The sequence below is a fragment of the Cherax quadricarinatus genome, unplaced genomic scaffold, assembly GCF_038502225.1.
Source record: "Cherax quadricarinatus isolate ZL_2023a unplaced genomic scaffold, ASM3850222v1 Contig1077, whole genome shotgun sequence".
NCBI classification, from domain to species: domain Eukaryota; kingdom Metazoa; phylum Arthropoda; class Malacostraca; order Decapoda; family Parastacidae; genus Cherax; species Cherax quadricarinatus.
In genome coordinates, this window is record NW_027196103.1 from 26968 (window position 1) to 46094 (window position 19127).

General features: G+C 38.2%; 1 protein-coding gene across 1 annotated transcript in view; it reads right to left on the minus strand.

Annotated features, from left to right (window-relative positions):
* LOC138851578 (COP9 signalosome complex subunit 7b-like) overlaps positions 1-19127 on the minus strand; it is a 63784-nt gene that overhangs the window by 25599 nt on the left and 19058 nt on the right. Inside the window, exons 3-4 of the mRNA XM_070080828.1 lie at positions 9313-9422; positions 7568-7678 (exon numbers count right to left, since the gene is read on the minus strand). Of these exons, the coding sequence (XP_069936929.1) occupies positions 7568-7678; positions 9313-9422 (221 nt within the window). The remainder of the gene's footprint in view (positions 1-7567; positions 7679-9312; positions 9423-19127) is intronic.

Sequence of the window (19127 nt, forward strand, 5' to 3'; positions counted from 1 at the left end):
ATCCAGAAAATTGTTCAGCTGGCAGAGATTGCCAGGCGAGGACTTGGAAGATATGGTGGAAGATGAAGTGAATGAGCCCTTAGACGATAATGATGAATACAGAAATCTAGAATGTTGGCAGAACTCAATGCCCAGATACAAGGCAGACAGATAACAGATGAAGATAAGGAAGAAGACCCCAAGAAAAACAATTAACATTGCAATAGTTATGTAAGCAATTCTTTGTTGCTGGTAAACTATCAGATTTTTTCACTAAAGAGGACTCTGACAAATCTAGAAGCGCTACTCTTAAATGGGAGCCAGAGAAGCTGACGATGCTTTACCATTATCTATATAAAATACTGCAGGGGAAAAAGAGACCAAAGATGCATTACAGAATTTCTCACTACTCCAGTACAATCATCAACATCAGTACCAGAACATCAACTTCAGCTAACAATCTTCCACCTAACCCTAGTAAGACTACACCATTCTTCTCTACTCCTTTCAAAATCATTGACATACTCAAAGGTACTAAAGATGAATACAATATTACTGTATTAAAATGATGGTGTAGGTAGGATGTTGTATCAGGAAGATGTAGAGAGATATGCCAACTATGGGTCAATATGACATAAACCCCTAGCAAAGAAACAACTGCCATGGTTGCATCTTGCTTAAACAGCTTTTTTATGTTCACCAATTAGAGGCACAGAAACGTATAATTATGATAATGTATGATACCGGGTTAGTAACCTTTGGGGATAATATCTGAATCAAGTTGTCTTTTACTGATCTTTTAATAATTCTTGATATTAATACACTAAATACAGTGGACCCCCGGTTAACGAACTTTTTTCATTCCAGTAGTATGTTCAGGTGCCAGTACTGACCGAATTTTTTCCCATAAGGAATATTGTGAAGTAGATTAGTCCATTTCAGACCCCCAAACATACACGTACAAACACACTTACATAAATACACTTACATAATTGGTCGCATTTGGAGGTGATCGTTAAGCGGGGGTCCACTGTATTCTCTTCAAAATTTTTTACGTGTGTTTTATATTAGCAATTAAACATTCATAAATTATATAAATTTTGGAAAACATTGGTTGTTTAAAAAAGATTGTCTCAAGGACATGATTTCCTGTAGCTCAACAAGAATTGTATGAGGTTGGGGTTAGTGGGGACAGTGGCACAACCATGGGGAGGAGGGGGGACAAAGGGGGTTAATGCCCCCTTAGAAGTAAATATTTTTTCTTTATTTTTCCAATTAATGGCTAATATTCACTGTTTGATACTGATCAGTGACCAAGAAAGCACAAGTTTCAGAAATTTCACGTACTATACATACTGAAAAATATGTTTTTTAAAAATTATTTCTTTGAATTTTTCAGCATCTTATGATTTTTAAGCCCCTCCCAGATTGAAATCCTGGCTGCTCACTGGATGGCGTCACCATTTGTGGTCTGGTGAGCCTATTGTGAAAACTGACATAAGTTATTACCCAAATTTCACAAATTAATGTTTTTAGATTTACAGAGAATAATATCATGAGTTTTTGCATGCCATGTTAAAAAAATGACATTTTTTGGATTATGGTTAAACAACATTGCACTATGTACTTTTGTAACAAGAGAGGGTTTACTGTATTTGCCATTTTCCTAGCTGAATTCAGCATTTATAAGTCATTAATTGTTCAAAGGTGCCAATGTCAAAAGTATGGAGCACTATAAGTTGAGGACCTACTCTATTTTGCTCAAAATATGCTTAATGACTTTCCTACACCCAAAACTCACTCTTTCTATAACAAATGTCAATATTAGCCAGATTAGATATATACTGAAGTAGATATATAATCTGTAATACAAAATAAACCCAAATCTGGAACAAAATTTACTATGCAGACAATTTGTATTAGTCATGGATTCCAAATTTGTAGAACCTCTAAGAACACAACCCATACAAATTCAGGGATTCAACTGTACTAGGACTGAAAAAGCCTAGAGTAGCCAACCTGTTTACTACATGTGCAAGTGAAGGTGGGAAGTATGGCATCAGTTGAGGCTGGCCTCACCAACAACTATGTTCTTCTGCTGTGACACTGAAACCTGTTTACTACATGTGCAAGTGAAGGTGGGAAGTATGGCATCAGTTGAGGCTGGCCTCACCAACAACTATGTTCTTCTGCTGTGACACTGAAACATGTTTCACTGTACTAATACCTCAAGCTGTAACTCATATACATAGCCTCCAGCTATACCTACACTAATTAAATTAAAAAAGTTTTAATGAACCCTAGACAAATAGAGAATCATTTCCCTTCACACCTTCCCCAAGGGTGGTAAGTCCCTTGATGCTAGTGAGGGGCTCTTGATCTGAAGAATATGATTACACCTGTCTCCCATTCCCCAAGTACTGTATGACCCCTATGGGTTTAGAGCTTCTCCATAAACAAATTAATTCACTTCACAAAATAAACAAAGTATGAAAGAAAACAAAGAATTGTAATTATTAAAAATCTTGCCTCCTATTACCTCTCCAGGGAGATGCCTTAATGCTAGTGAGGAGGGGGAGGCTCTTGATCCAAGAAACTGGAATCATCCTTCCCTTCCTTGAATCAAACCTGAATGCCTCCCATTCCCCAGGTTGTAGATGACCCCTAAGGGTTTAGTAATACCCCCCTTCCTTCCCCCTGATTAAAACTGATGGTCTCCTATTAATTCCATTAAGTGAAAGGTTTATTATATGCAATATCAGATGTAACAAAATTAGTTACCTCAAAGTTTTCTACAATTTTTTTTTTTAGCCCAGCAGATCTGCAAGGGTTACACCCACTTTACGCCCTATTATGGCTCATTCCATTGTTCCAGTAAAACAAACTCATAGTTATTTCACTAGTATTCCTTCTATTCTGGCGACAGAGTACATGGAACCTCCCATTTACCTATCTCAACTACCCAATAGTGGTCAGAAATTGATAATTTGGCCAATTTCACACAAATTTCAAGACAGTTTCAAAACAGGGTCCAGAATAAACAATGCAGAATTCCTAGCACTAAAATAACATTTTCTCTGTTCATTAGTCACATCTCCAGGCCCCTCTTATATTATACTTGCTTTCTATTTTAAATTTTTATTCCCACAAAAAATAGATTTACTGTTATGCAGACCACTGCATTATTGTAATAATTGTATAAATACGTAATGTCAACCCAGTCATGACTGCGTATTAGACCGGCCAGTTGGACATGCATTGGACGTTGATGTCATGTTTACTCTTGAACATCGGCAAAAATCGAACATTTCCACTACTTTGAGCTCAATTTTAAAGTACTTTCTGATGTGAAACCATCAAAATTATATTTATTTCTGTAATTTATCTTTCATTCTATCCAAAAAAAAAAAAAAGAGAGAGAGAGAGAGAGAAAACAACCATACAAAAATACACCGCAAAGTCGTTGTTTTACACCAAAAGCAGTCACCTTTTTTTCTCGTTATGCACTGCGTGCTGCAGGATTTTTTTTTTATATAGTGCACACTTACCACGCCGACCTATTCTCTCATATGTAGGCCCAAATTTACCAGTTACAGCTTATCTGAGTGAGCTGAGTTCATGGCAACCGACAGTGGCTTCAGAGCCACCTTATCTTTTATGGACAATGTACAGTGTATGTGCTTTACACAACAAGAAACATTTCTTTTAGTCGTTGGAACCATGGCTAGGGCTAAAGGTCAGCAGGTTATAACAATAAATGGAGAAAAAGAAATTGGAATGACTTATGTAGTAAGAAGCACCACCAAACAGTAGTGGCAGGTTGGTGTGGTGACCCCAGAAATTTGAAATTATGCTAGCCAAAATTAGTGTTGGATTACTGATGGAACCAGATTACTGATCGCCAGATTAGTGATGGCCAACCTGTACTACCGTTCTGCCAAGTGAGTGTGAAATGGACACCTGTAATTGTTTTATATGATGGTAGGATTGCTGGTGTCTTTTGTCTGTCTCATAAATATGCAAGATTACAGGTACATCTTGCTACTTCTACTTACACTTAGGCCACACTACACATACGTGTACAAGCATATATATATACACACCCCTCTGGGTTTTCTTCTATTTTCTTTCTAATTCTTGTTCTTATCTCCATGGGGAAGTGGAACAGAATTCTTCCTCTGTAAGCCATGCGTGTCGTAAGAGGCGACTAAAATGCCGGGAGCAAGGAGCTAGTAACTCCTCCTCCTGTATATACATGTATTACTAAATTTAAAAGGAGAAACTTTATTTTTTTCTTTTGGGCCACCCCACCTCGGTGGGATACAGCTGGTACATTGAAAGAAGAAAAAACATGCAAGATTACAGGTGCGTCCTGCTACTTCTACTTACACTGAGGTCACACTAAACATACATGTTTTTTTTTTTTTTTCCAACAAGTTGGTCGTCTCCCACCGAGGCAGGGTGACCCAAAAAAGAAAGAAAATCCCCAAAAAGAAAATACTTCCATCATCATTCAACACTTTCACCACACTCACACATTATCACTGCTTTTGCAGAGGTGCTCAGAATACAACAGTTTAGAAGCATATACGTATAAAGATACACAACATATCCCTCCAAACTGCCAATATCCCAAACCCCTCCTTTAAAGTGCAGGCATTGTACTTCCCATTTCCAGGACTCAAGTCATGTACAGGCATATACAGGAAGGCCCCGCTTTACGGCGTTTCACTTTACGGCGTTCCGCTAATACGGACATTTCAAATTATGACCAAAACTCACTATACGGCTCCCCCCACCTGACTTTCTAATACGGTCACCGTGCCCCACCCTGTTTGTTTACATTCTCCATGAGCTCAGTAAGCACTAAGTCTCTCCATTTTGTCTGGAAACTCCAAAATTTCAAATGTTTTTAAAAGTTATTTCATATTTTATATATACTCTGATAATTATACTTATGTATACCTGTACCTAAATAAACTTACATACATCGAGTCATTTAAATGTCGTATATTATGTTAATATACACATTTTCATTAATCCATCCATGATATTTTTTTCAAAATTATATAATAAACACGATGCATAACATATAAATAAGATAAATACACCCCACAGTAGAATAAATAAACATAAATGTGAGATGTGAGCAGACGACTTCCACAAGTGACGCCATAATAACAATACTCACCGAGTCTCATTAAATGTCGTATATTACGGTAATATACACATTTTCATTAATCCATCCATGATATTTTTTTCAAAATTATATAATAAACACGATGCATAACATATAAATAAGATAAATACACCCCACAGTAGAATAAATAAACATAAATGTGAGATGTGAGCAGACGACTTCCACAAGTGACGCCATAATAACAATACTCACCGAGTCTCATTAAATGTCGTATATTGCGGTAATATACACATTTTCATTAATCCATCCATGATATTTTTTTCAAAATTATATAATAAACACGATGCATAACATATAAATAAGATAAATACACCCCACAGTAGAATAAATAAACAAATGTGAGATGTGAGCAGACGACTTGCACAAGTGGTGATAATAACAATACTCGCCGAGTCTCATTAAATGTCGTATATTACGGTAATATACACATTTTCATTAATCCAGCCATGATATTTTTTTCAAAATTATATAATAAACACGATGCATAACATATAAATAAGATAAATACACCCCACAGTAGAATAAATAAACATAAATGTGAGATGTGGTAGCAGACGACTTGCACAAGTGGTGATAATAACAATACTCACCGAGTCTCATTAAATGTCGTATATTGCGGTAATATACACATTTTCATTAATCCAGCCATGATATTTTTTTCAAAATTATATAATAAACACGATACATAACATAAAAAGATGATAAATACACCCCACAATAGAATAAATAAACATAAATATAAGATGTGGGAGCCTGGTTTGTTTACATAACTCTGCGCCTGTTACCTCTCATGTACTCATTCTTTCTCTCTCTCATTTATTCGTTTTATCTCATTTACTTACTCCTGACCCTACATTAAGACTACAAATATTTTAAGGTAAGTAATGAGTGAACTGTATATACATTTTATCGCTCTGGGATGCTTAAATATCATAGAATAGTATGTGTGGGTGGGGTGGCCTGGTAAGGTAGCCTGGCTATTACAATACATACCACACTTGATTTCTTACAATAAATACTACTTGTCTCACCCTAGATTAAGACTATAAATATTTTAAGGTAAGTAATGAGTGCACTATGTGTGTATTGTACCTTTTTATTGTTTTTTGATGCCTGGTTCTATTGCTAACTTAATATATGTTAGTGTAAACTTGTTATCTAGTGTTTGTATGCATTTATAAGTGGAAAAAAAGGGTGTTCCACTTTACGGCGATTTCCGCTTTACGGCGGTAGCCTGGAACCTAACCTGCCGTATAAGTGGGGCCCTCCTGTATATACACACACACCCCTCTGGATTTTCTTCTGTTTCCTTACTAGTTTTTTTCTTGTTTATTTCCTATCTCCATGAGGAAGTGGAACAGAATTCTTCCTCTGTAAGTCATGCGTGTTGTAAGAGGCGACTAAAATGCCAGGAGCATGGAGCTAGTAAGTCTTTCTCCTGTACAAATTACTAAATTTAGAGAGAAACTTTTGTTTCTTTATGGGTCACCCTGCCTCAGTGGGATATGGCTGGTTTGTTGAAAAAAAAAATTAATTATTTTTAAATTATTTTTTTTTTTGAGTGCTGCAGCAAGGAAGCCAGTGTCACTAAAGATGTCATGTTTATGATCAAATGAGGGAATTAGATAGTTTGGCTCTTTAAAAAGGATGGAGCAATATAGGTTGATCAATAATATAAATCTGAGGCAGATGGAACCTGTAAAATATATTCCAGAAATGGATGGAAGGTGTGAAGGAAGTGTTCAGTTGTAGCGTCCAGCAGGCACATGTGTGTGTGTTAGGTCGGAGTCAAGATCAGTGGTTTTTGGGCTTCAACAAACAGATGAAGTATTAGCAAGAAAATATCTATGAAGAGACTCAGGAAAACCAGTTAGCTGGACTTGAGCTTTGAGGGTAAGAAGTATGTACAGTGCCTGCAATCTGAAAGGTGGGTGGAAATGCTGCAATTCAACAGATCATTTGAATGATGTGATATCTATGCACTTCTGGAGAGATTGTCAGGGAATGAGTGATAGTGAATGTTTTTTTCTTCACTGGGTCACCCTGGCATTAGAAAATGGTCAGTGTGTTAAAACAAATTACAGTACGTCTTATGGTAAGTGGGAAATAAAATACATTTAATGTCCTCACTTTACAAGATAGAATGTGATTTTATAAGTTATCACTCAGTTTTTTGGATGACCTTATATGCAGCAATGATTGACAAAAAATGTCAACATAATTACTGTGTATTGTGATTTTCATTAAATTTTCCATGACAATATTTACCGATGCCACCCTTAAGACGAAATAATTTGTTGAAATCAACTGTGGCTACACAAAGGGGGATTCAATTTCTATTGAACCTAAAGATTCAATATAGATTTAATAAATATTTCACCATCTTACCTCAGTTTCTAATGAATTACGATGCTTTAGGAGTTTCTCCTTGTCTGAATTAGCATGGGTGATCAGCTGATCAATATTAGCAAGCATAGTGTCACATGTGTCACACGAAGACTGTTGGAAAAAAAATCTACACTTCAACCATCAGGATCACAGCTCAAAAAACAGAATTCCATGCATACCACAGAATGCAAATAAAATAGAGAAATACAGAACAGGCACACATATCTGATGTTTAATAGAATGATATAATACTAGAAATCTTTACCATGGAAGTAATTATAGCACTGCTGTTAACACCAAAAATAGGCTCATAAATGATGTGACTAAATACTCAATTTTAAAAAGTCCCTATGGATGTGTTACCTCATACACACTAACATTTCAAATTTTCTATGCCATATCACTTGTTTCTGATCACTTCAGTTAAACACATGCTGTTAGATGCTCAAATTATTACCTTTATGTACCTCACTCACACCCTCCTTGAGCTCACTACACTTTCCATCTAACTCAGACTAATGTACTCTTTTATACACCTTGTCTTAATTCTTTCTACATTACCAATCTCAACTCTTGTGCTCTTTAAATAATGTCTTTCATTCCAAAAAACCCCTCTTTTAATTTCAGCAAATTATTCTCCACATAAAATTCATCCCACAATCATCCCTTTCAAAGGATTTTGTCTCATACCTACACAAAAACAATGACATTAAACTCTGAGGCATTTCTATTTTTGCATCCAATGACAAACCTCTTTCTTACTACAGACTTCTTAACACTATTACAACTTTCTTTACCCTTGTTATTTCCCTCTTAAAGCCAGTTGCTGAAATCTTCACAAAAAATTGTTAACCCAACATATGTAACTTTTTTTTTTCAATGCACCAGCCATATCCCACTGAGGTAGGGTGACCTAAAAAGAAAAATGGAAATTTTTCCCCTTACATTTAGCAATTTATACAGGTTTTGCTGTATAAGTTACTAGCTCTTTGCTCCTGGCATTTTAGTTGCCTCTTATAGAAAATAAATATTATTTGAGTGTTGTTGGAGTGTGAGCAAAGTAACATTTATGAAGGGATTCAGGGAAACCGGCAGGCTGGACTTGAGTCCTGGAGATGGGAAGTACAGTGTCTGCACTCTGAAAAAGGGGTGTTAATGTTGCAGTTTAAAAACTGTAGTGTAAAGCACCCTTCTGGCAAGACAGTGATGGAGTGAATGATGGTGAAAGTTTTTCTTTTTTTTTGGGCCACCCTGCCTTGGTGGGAATCGGCCAGTGTGTTAATAATAATAAAATACTACACCTTCCACAACAATATCCTAATTTTGTGGTCAAATCCCCTATAGCATCTATTCTCTCACTTGCCTTAAATTCTCTTCTACACTTTTCACACATCTAGATGCACAAAACACTAACATTTACCCACTTCTCATAATTCACTTTCATTCTTATATACTCTCTAGTTAAAACAGTCATACTCTCATACTTCTTTGATTTCTTTCCATAACATATGATGTATTGAAATTTTAGGGTAACACTTACTCAACTGTAGAAACATGTTTAAAGTGCAAGAAAATGCATGTTACAAAACTTATAAAAACTGTAAATCACACAGCTTTGCTATATTTATTTGCCAGCCTTTCCATTGTCAACCATGATCCATTCAAAACCATGAGAGATGAAACAAGTGAACCATTCTTATAAGTTTAATACATAATTCTGTTAATAAACAACAACCAATACATACTTGTAAAGTTGCTACAATGTTAGGCAAATCCTCTGGCTTCACGTCCCGACCAATTGCATGATCTAGTTCTAATATACCATTTTTTTGGTCCAATTTTCCATGAATAATATCTGAAAAGACATGCCTTATATTATTTCTTTAAAATGCAAATATGTCTTATCTAACTGCATTCATAAATAGTTAAGATTTTTTGGCACTCTCATCAATTAAGATTTTTTTTTTAACACGTCGGCAATCTCCCACCGAAGCAGGGTGACCCACAAAAGAAACACTTTCACCATCATTCTCACACAATCACTGTCTTTGCAGAAGGGCTCATATACAACAGTTTGGATGTCACTCCAAACAGTCAATATCCCAAAACCCTCTTTTATAGTTTAGGCATTATGCTTCCCACCTCCAGGAGTCAAGTCTGGCTAACCAGTTTCCCTGAATCTCTTCACAAAAAATTACCCTGCTCACACTCCAACAGCTCATTAGGTCCCAAAAACCATTTGTCTTCATTCACTCCTATCAAACATGCTCACACATGCCTGCTGCATGTCCAAGTTCCTTGCACACAAAACCTTTAGCACAGTATCTTCATGATGCTTGCACACACAAACATGAAACAGATAACTTGTACAGCTCATCCTCAATTATAATCCACTGTTGCCCCAGTGGTAGTCTAAACTACAGTGGAACCTCTACTTGCGAGCGCATCCACATGCGAGTTTTTCCAAATACAAGCAGTCGATGGGTCGATTTTTTGTTTCCATACGCAAGCAAAATTTTCATAAGCGAGCAGACCTCAAGGCAGGTTCCTTAGCACTGGTGAGGAGCTCTTGCTCTTGATCTAGGAAACTGTATCTCATTTGTTTGTTGGACTATCTTATTGAAACTTTAGCAATGTATGATGGAAAGATGCTTCTTAATGTACGCCAAAAAATGAAAGAAATCTAAGCATAAATAATGGAGTTCGCTTCTCAGCAATTAGCCGCCCCTTAGCAGTATTTTCGTATGGTTTTTATGGGTGTATTCTCGTTTTTTGGTCTCATTTGATAGAATGGAAGATATATTACAGAAATAGATATGATTTTGATTGCTTTCCCAACGAAAAGTACCTTGAAATTGAGCTCAACACAGGAGAAATGTTCCATTTGTTCAATAGTAAACAAATGACATCACTGTCCATTCCAATATGCAGTCATGAATAGGTTGACATTTTTTATATAATTATTGCAATAAGGCATAACAGTAAAATCTTATATTTTTTGTGTGAATAAAAATTACATATTATTTATATTGCAATAATAATAATAATAATAATAATATGTATAATAATAATAGTATGTACACCTACCATCCGACTTACGACCTGCTCGACTTACGACCACTCGACTTACGACCGTGTTTTTTATGCCAAATTTCTGGGAAGAAAACAACTATTTGTGTTGCACACAGTGTTTAACCTAAACCTTACAGTATAAAATACAGTACAGGAGGGCCCCGCTTTACGGCGTTTCGCTTTACGGCGTTCCGCTAATACGGACATTTCAAATTATGACCAAAACTCGCTATACGGCTCCCCCCACCTGTCTTTCTAATACGGTCACAGCGGCCCACCGAGTTTGTTTACATTCTCCCTGAGCACATCTCCTTATTATGTCTGGAAACTTTCCAAAATTTCAAGTGTTTTAAAGTTATTGTATATTTTATATGTACTGTACTTGATAATTAAACTTGTGTACACCTGTACCTAAATAAACTTACACACTGTGCTGGCATGTAGGTACACATTAAAATCACTAAGAGTCTCTCTACTCTTGATGCAATAATAATAATAATAATAATAATAATAATAATAATAATAATAATAATAATAATAATAATAGTAATAATAATAATCTCTTGGGCGCATTAATGTCGCATATTACGTTAATATAGACATTTCCCTTAATCTATCTATGATATTTTTTTCAAAATTATATAAGAAACACATTATGTAACACACAAACATGATACATGCACCCACAGTATAAAAATTTATACAAATATATATGAGATGTTTACCAAATGGTTTGTAGAAGTGTCGGAAGAATTACGTTTTCTCTAGCCCGTCACTAGGGATAACTGTAGAAAAATATTCCTTTCGTATGCCTTCACTTTATAGCTATAATTCTGTACTAACTTGTACACAGTGTAAGAGTATTTGTTTCGTGATTTAATTATAATAATAATAAAAATATTATAAGGTAAAAGTTTCACAAACTCTTACAAATGTACATGAATGAACTAAAACTGGACACGTATTAATACCGTCTATTTCGCCTGACCGAGTGATCGTCCACAACCTGTTGAGTTTGTTTGTTTACGCTGTCTGAGCTCGGTGTATCATTAACCCTTTGAGGGTTTTCGTCGTACTAGTACGTCTTACGCGTAGGGGTTTTTGACGTACTAGTATGCATAAATTCTAGCGGCCTCAAATCTCGCGCGAAAAGGCTGGTAGGCCTAGGTGTGAGAGAATGGGTCTGCGTGGTCAGTGTGCGTGGTAGAAAAAAAATCTGGGACCCAGTGGTGCATTGTGGGAATGCCCTCTTAGTAAACAATGTCCACCATGCCTCGCGGTAAGAAGCTCCTCACTCCTCGGCGAATTGGGACACTTTTGTTCCCCAGTGACAGTTCTAATAGTGATGGAAGTGCCAGTGAAGATGAGTTTCGTGGTTTTAGTGAGGTTTTGACCGAAACTAATGACCATAATATCGGTAATAGTGAAGAAAACCCAGACGACCCTCAGCCTTCCACCTCTGGTGCTGGGCCCTCGTGTTCACGTTCAGTTGTTCCAGAACCCAAGAGGAAACTTCTATTTTCCCAAATCCCAGACTCAGATGAGAGCATGGGTGATGATAGTGATAGTGAATATGAACTACAAGCTCTTCAAACTAGTTCCAGTAGTGATAGTGAAGTGCAATATTCCCCAGTGAAGCGTCAGTATATACGACGATATATGCGCTCTGGAAGTGTGCCATATGTTATACCAAGGGGAAGGAGTGTATCTCGGAGTACATCCCGTGGCTGTACAACAGGAACAGACAGTGAAAATGACGAAGATACTGTTGCAATTGGGATGGAAAATGTGCGTGGTGGTAGTGGTGCCGGCGGTGAGGCACCAGCAGTGGGCCATGCTGCCACCCACGCCGCTGCCTCAGCTGATCTAGAACAAAGGCCACCATCCCCCACTCCCCCACCACACCAGCCTCCACAACCACAACCTCCACAACCACAACCACGTGTCATTGTCCAGTACCCACCAGCAGACCGCACCTGGGATTGGCAGGAAGCTGTCAATTTTGTTCCAAATCCCCACCAGTTTGATAGCAGCCAAAGTGGAATACGGCCATCTTGTGCACTTGGGAACAATGCCACTGAACTGGAATCTTTCGAGTTATTCTTTGACGAACCACTGATGAAAAGTATTGTCATGGAAAGCAACACATACTACGAGTACACCATGGCAAACACAATACTTTCACCAAAATCACGTCTACACCAATGGAAGGAGGCAACTGTGGCTGAGATGTATCTTTTCTTTGCCACAATAATGCTTATGCCACATGTGTATAAGCACAAAGTGAAATCATACTGGTCAACAGACCCCCTGATTGCAACACCAGGTTTCAGTGATATAATGCCAGTGAATCGATTTGTGCTAATGTTACGTATGCTTCACTTCTCAGATAAAACCAGGCCTGACAGAACTGACAGGTTATATAAGATTAGGAATGTGTTTGTGTATCTGAAACAGAAATTCAGTACTCATTTTTATCCCTTCAGGAAGCTTGTAATTGACGAGTCTTTGATTCTGTTCAAAGGAAGACTCTCTTTCAAGCAGTACATACCAAGCAAGAGGAAACGCTTTGGTATAAAGTTGTTTGTGCTTTGTGATTGTTACAGTGGTCTGGTATTGGATATTATTGTGTACACTGGAAGTTATACATTGCAAAATACCAGGAAGTTATTGGGCATCTCAGGTGATGTGGTTCGAACAATGATAGAACCATACCTTGGTAAGGGGCATATATTATATACAGATAACTGGTACACAAGCCCCTCACTCAGTGATTTTTTGCGAGTGAACATGACAGATGTGTGTGGCACAGTGCGTGCAAATCGAAAACATATGCCCAGGTTTGACGCTGGCACTCGCAGAGGTGAGGTGCAGGCGTTTGCTGCCAATGACATCATGGCATTTCGGTGGCATGACAAACGAGATGTCACACTGTTGTCATCAGTTCACCCTAATGAAATGGCAGACAGTGGCAGGCAGCATAGAGAGAGAAATGAACCCATTCTAAAACCTGCAGCTGTGATTGATTACACCTTCAACATGCGTTCAGTGGACAAATGTGACATGCAGATTGGGTTTGCTGATTGTGTTCGCAAGAGTTATAAGTGGTACATCAAACTGTTTTTCCATCTTCTGGACATTTCCATGCTCAATGCTTATAATATGTATAAGATGAGCACCAGAAACAAACCACAGTACGGCGAATTCTGTTTGTCTGTCATCAGACAAATAGTATTCAAGTACCAAGGAAATGCACCTGCAATTGACCGCCCACCAAATTATCAACAACTACCTGCTCGTCTGAAGCATGGTGATCACTTCCTGGTAAAACTGCCTGCTACTGCTTTGAAGAAAAAGGCTCAGAAGAGGTGTTACGTCTGTTCACATACAAAAAAACGCCCACAACAATGCAGAGACACTCGTTTTATGTGTGAGGAGTGCAAAACTCCACTGTGCATGACACCATGTTTCAAAGAGTTCCACAGGCTGCAGAACTTCTAGAAACATGTCCTGTGACTGTATATGTGTATATAAAATATAGAAAAATAGTAATAAACAACATTTCATATTGTTTGTTTGTGTAAATATTTTCTGTAAACAAAATAATGACAACAGTGTTTACGCCCTTATTGTGTAGTATTGAAAAAGAAATAACTTACAAAATACTGATCATGTTGGCCTCAGAGGCCATAAAAGTTACTCAGAAAAAGAAAAATTGAAAAATAATTGAAAATAGTACATAAAAAAGTAAATAGAAAAATACCGGGTGACGGCAGTCGGCGATGTTACCATATGTTGCTCAATTTTGGCAAATTTCACACCTCCATATCTCGGTAAGTATTGACGTTAAAAATTTTTTGTTTAGCCTATAATGTTTAGAAAAAAATACTCTATTTTTTCATAAGAAAAAATAATTTTTTTTTTTTTGAAATTTGGCCGACCCTGAGAACGAGTTTCGGAGAGGGCCTGTCGACCCTCAAAGGGTTAAATGTTGTATATTACGTTAATATACACATTTTCATTAATCCATCCGTGATATTGTTTTCAAAATTATATAATAAACACGATACATAACATAAATACATAACAACATATGTGTAGAGAACCTAGGATAACCCAAAAAAGTCAGTGACTTACTTCCATTGCCTTCACTCAGAGCATCATTTCTTCTCAAAATGATGTTACATGAGAATGGGAGTGCTCTTCTTTATTTATTCTACCGTATCAATGTAGAGACAACCTGTACACAATGTAACTTGTACACAAACCAGACGTGTACACTGTTTACAAAACTTACTTTCGCCTGGTTTGTTTACATAACTCTGCGCCTGTCCTCTCTCATGCACTCATTCTTTCTCTCTGGTATGGTAGCCTGCCTGACTACCATACATACTACACTTGATTTTTTACAATAAATACTACTCATCTCACCCTATATTTTAAGGTAAGTAATGAGTAAATGTGGCAGATGTTGCAAGTGTATGGTGTAGGAGGTAGGTTACTGAAAGCAGTGAAGAGTTTTTACGAGGATAGTGAGGCTCAAGTTAGAGTATGTAGGAAAGAGGGAAATTTTTTCCCAGTAAAAGTAGGCCTTAGACAAGGATGTGTGATGTCACCGTGGTTGTTTAATATATTTATAGATGGGGTTGTAAGAGAAGTAAATGCGAGGGTCTTGGCAAGAGGCGTGGAGTTAAAAGATAAAGAATCACACACAAAGTGGGAGTTGTCACAGCTGCTCTTTGCTGATGACACTGTGCTCTTGGGAGATTCTGAAGAGAAGTTGCAGAGATTGGTGGATGAATTTGGTAGGGTGTGCAAAAGAAGAAAATTAAAGGTGAATACAGGAAAGAGTAAGGTTATGAGGATAACAAAAAGATTAGGTGATGAAAGATTGAATATCAGATTGGAGGGAGAGAGTATGGAGGAGGTGAACGTATTCAGATATTTGGGAGTGGACGTGTCAGCGGATGGGTCTATGAAAGATGAGGTGAATCATAGAATTGATGAGGGAAAAAGAGTGAGTGGTGCACTTAGGAGTCTGTGGAGACAAAGAACTTTGTCCTTGGAGGCAAAGAGGGGAATGTATGAGAGTATAGTTTTACCAACGCTCTTATATGGGTGTGAAGCGTGGGTGATGAATGTTGCAGCGAGGAGAAGGCTGGAGGCAGTGGAGATGTCATGTCTGAGGGCAATGTGTGGTGTGAATATAATGCAGAGAATTCGTAGTTTGGAAGTTAGGAGGAGGTGCGGGATTACCAAAACTGTTGTCCAGAGGGCTGAGGAAGGGTTGTTGAGGTGGTTCGGACATGTAGAGAGAATGGAGCGAAACAGAATAACTTCAAGAGTGTATCAGTCTGTAGTGGAAGGAAGGCGGGGTAGGGGTCGGCCTAGGAAGGGTTGGAGGGAGGGGGTAAAGGAGGTTTTGTGTGCGAGGGGCTTGGACTTCCAGCAGGCATGCGTGAGCGTGTTTGATAGGAGTGAATGGAGACAAATGGTTTTTAATACTTGACGTGCTGTTGGAGTGTGAGCAAAGTAACATTTATGAAGGGATTCAGGGAAACCGGCAGGCCGGACTTGAGTCCTGGAGATGGGAAGTACAGTGCCTGCACTCTGAAGGAGGGGTGTTAGTGTTGCAGTTTAAAAACTGTAGTGTAAAGCACCCTTCTGGCAAGACAGTGATGGAGTGAATGATGGTGAAAGTTTTTCTTTTTCGGGCCACCCTGCCTTGGTGGGAATCGGCCAGTGTGATAATAAATAATAAAATAATGAGTGAACTGTATATACATTTTATCGCTCTGGGATGCTTAACCCTTTCAGGGTCCAAGGCCCAAATCTGGAGTCACGCACCAGTGTCCAAGAATTTTCAAAAAAAAAATTTGTTATTTTTTCTTATGAAATCGTAGAGAATCTTTTTGTGAAGGTAATAAAACAAAAAGTACGAAATTTGGTGGAAAATTGACGAAATTATGCTCTCGCGAATTTTGATGTGTCAGCGATATTTATGAATCGGCGATTTTGCCGACTTTGACTCCCATTTTAGGCCAATTACATTATTCCAATCAACCAAATTCTTAGCTATTTCACTAGTATTACTTCTATTCTATCGATTGAGCACAAGAAATCGCCAAGTCAACTGTTTCAACTACAAAACAAAGTGATCGGAAATTGTTAATTTGGCCAATTTAACACAAAGTTCAAAATATTCCAATTTCAAAATAGGGTCCAGAATGAACAATGTAGGCATTCCTGGCACTAAACTAACATTTCCTCTGTTCATTAGTTATGTTTTGAGGCTTTACAAATAAATTCCATTTTGATTTTTTATTCACATAATGAATTTTTATTCACACCAAAAAATAGAAGATTTACTGTTATGCAATACTGTAATAATTGTATAAATATCATCACCATATTTGTGAATGTATATTAGACCCACCAGCTGTCGTGTATTAGACGTGTGAGGTCGTTTGTTTACTCTTGAATATCGGCAAAAATTTAACATTTCTGCTACTTTGAGCTCAGTTTCAAGCCATTTCCAGTGCTAAAACCAATCAAAATCATCTCTATTTCTGTAATATGTCTTCCATTCTATCAAATGAGACCAAGAAATCGCAAATACAACTATAAAAAACATACGAAAAAACACTGCAAAGTTGCTGTTTTAATCGAAAAATCATGATTTCAGTTTTTTTCTCTCATTATACACAGTGTGCTGCAGGATCTGTTTTATGTGGTGCACACATACCACATAGATGTATTCTCTCATATCTAGGCCCAAATGTACCACTCACAGTTTATCAGAGTGAGCTGAGCTCATGGCGTAGATCTACGGTTTGGACACTCACGGTAAAGCCGTAGATCTACGGGACGGACCCTGACAGGGTTAAATATCATAGAATAGTATGTGTGGGTGGGGTGGCCTGGTATGGTACCCTGGCTGACTACCATACATACCACACTTGATTTCTTACAATAAATACTACTTGTCTCACCCTAGATTAAGACTATAAATATTTTAAGGTAAGTAATGAGTGCACTATGTGTGTATTGTACTTTTTTATTGTTTTTTGATGCCTAGTTCTATTGCTAACTTAATATATGTTAGTGTAAACTTGTTATCTAGTGTTTGTATGCATTTGTAAGTGGAAAAAAAGGGTGTTCCACTTTACGGCGGTTTCCGCTTTACGGCGGGAGCCTGGAACCTAACCTGCCATATAAGTGGGGCCCTCCTGTACTAACAGCATAAAAAGTAAAGTAAAACATGAAATACCAAAATAAAACAATAAAATAAAGTCATTACAAAAATGTTTTGTTGATATTCAGTAGTAAAGTTCGACTTACGACCGGTTTCTCGGAACTGAATTCGGTCGTAAGTCGGATGGTAGGTGTATAATAATATAATACAATAACAATAATATAATACGTATAATAATAATACATATATAATGATAATTCTAGGTAGTAGGTTGGTAGACAACAACCACCCAGGGAGGTACTACCATCCAGTGGTAGTAGGTTGGTAGACAACAACCACCCAGGGAGGTACTACCATCCAGTGGTAGTAGGTTGGTAGACAGGAACCACGCAGGGAGGTACTACCATCCTGTGGTAGTAGGTTGGAAGACAACAACCACCCAGGGAGGTGCTACCATCCTGTGGTAGTAGGTTGGTAGACAGCAACCACCCAGGGAGGTACTACTGTCCTGTGGTAGTAGGTTGGTAGACAAAAACCACCCAGGGAGGTACTACCATCCTGTGGTAGTAGGTTGGTAGACAACAACCACCCAGGGAGGTACTACCATCCTGTGGTAGTAGGTTGGTAGACAACAACCACCCAGGGAGGTACTACCATCCTGTGGTAGTAGGTTGGTAGACAACAACCACCCAGGGAGGTACTACCGTCCTGTGGTAGTAGGTTGGTAGACAACAACCACCCAGGGAGGTACTACCATCCTGTGGTAGTAGGTTGGTAGACAACAACCACCCAGGGAGGTACTACCATCCTGTGGTAGTAGGTTGGTAGACAACAACCACCCAGGGAGGTACTACCGTCCTGTGGTAGTAGGTTGGTAGACAACAACCACCCAGGGAGGTACTACCATCCTGTGGTAGTAGGTTGGTAGACAACAACCGCCCAGGGAGGTACTACCGTCCTGTGGTAGTAGGTTGGTAGACAACCACCCAGGGAGGTACTACCATCCTGTGGTAGTAGGTTGGTAGACAACAACCACCCAGAGAGGTACTACCATCCTGTGGTAGTAGGTTGGTAGACAACAACCACCCAGGGAGGTACTACCATCCTGTGGTAGTTGGTTGGTAGACAAGAACCACCCAGGAAGGTACTACCGTCCTGTGGTAGTAGGTTGGTAGACAGCAACCACCCAGGGAGGTACTACCATCCTGTGGTAGTAGGTTGGTAGACAACAACCACCCAGGGAGGTACTACCATCCTGTGGTAGTTGGTTGGTAGACAAGAACCACCCAGGAA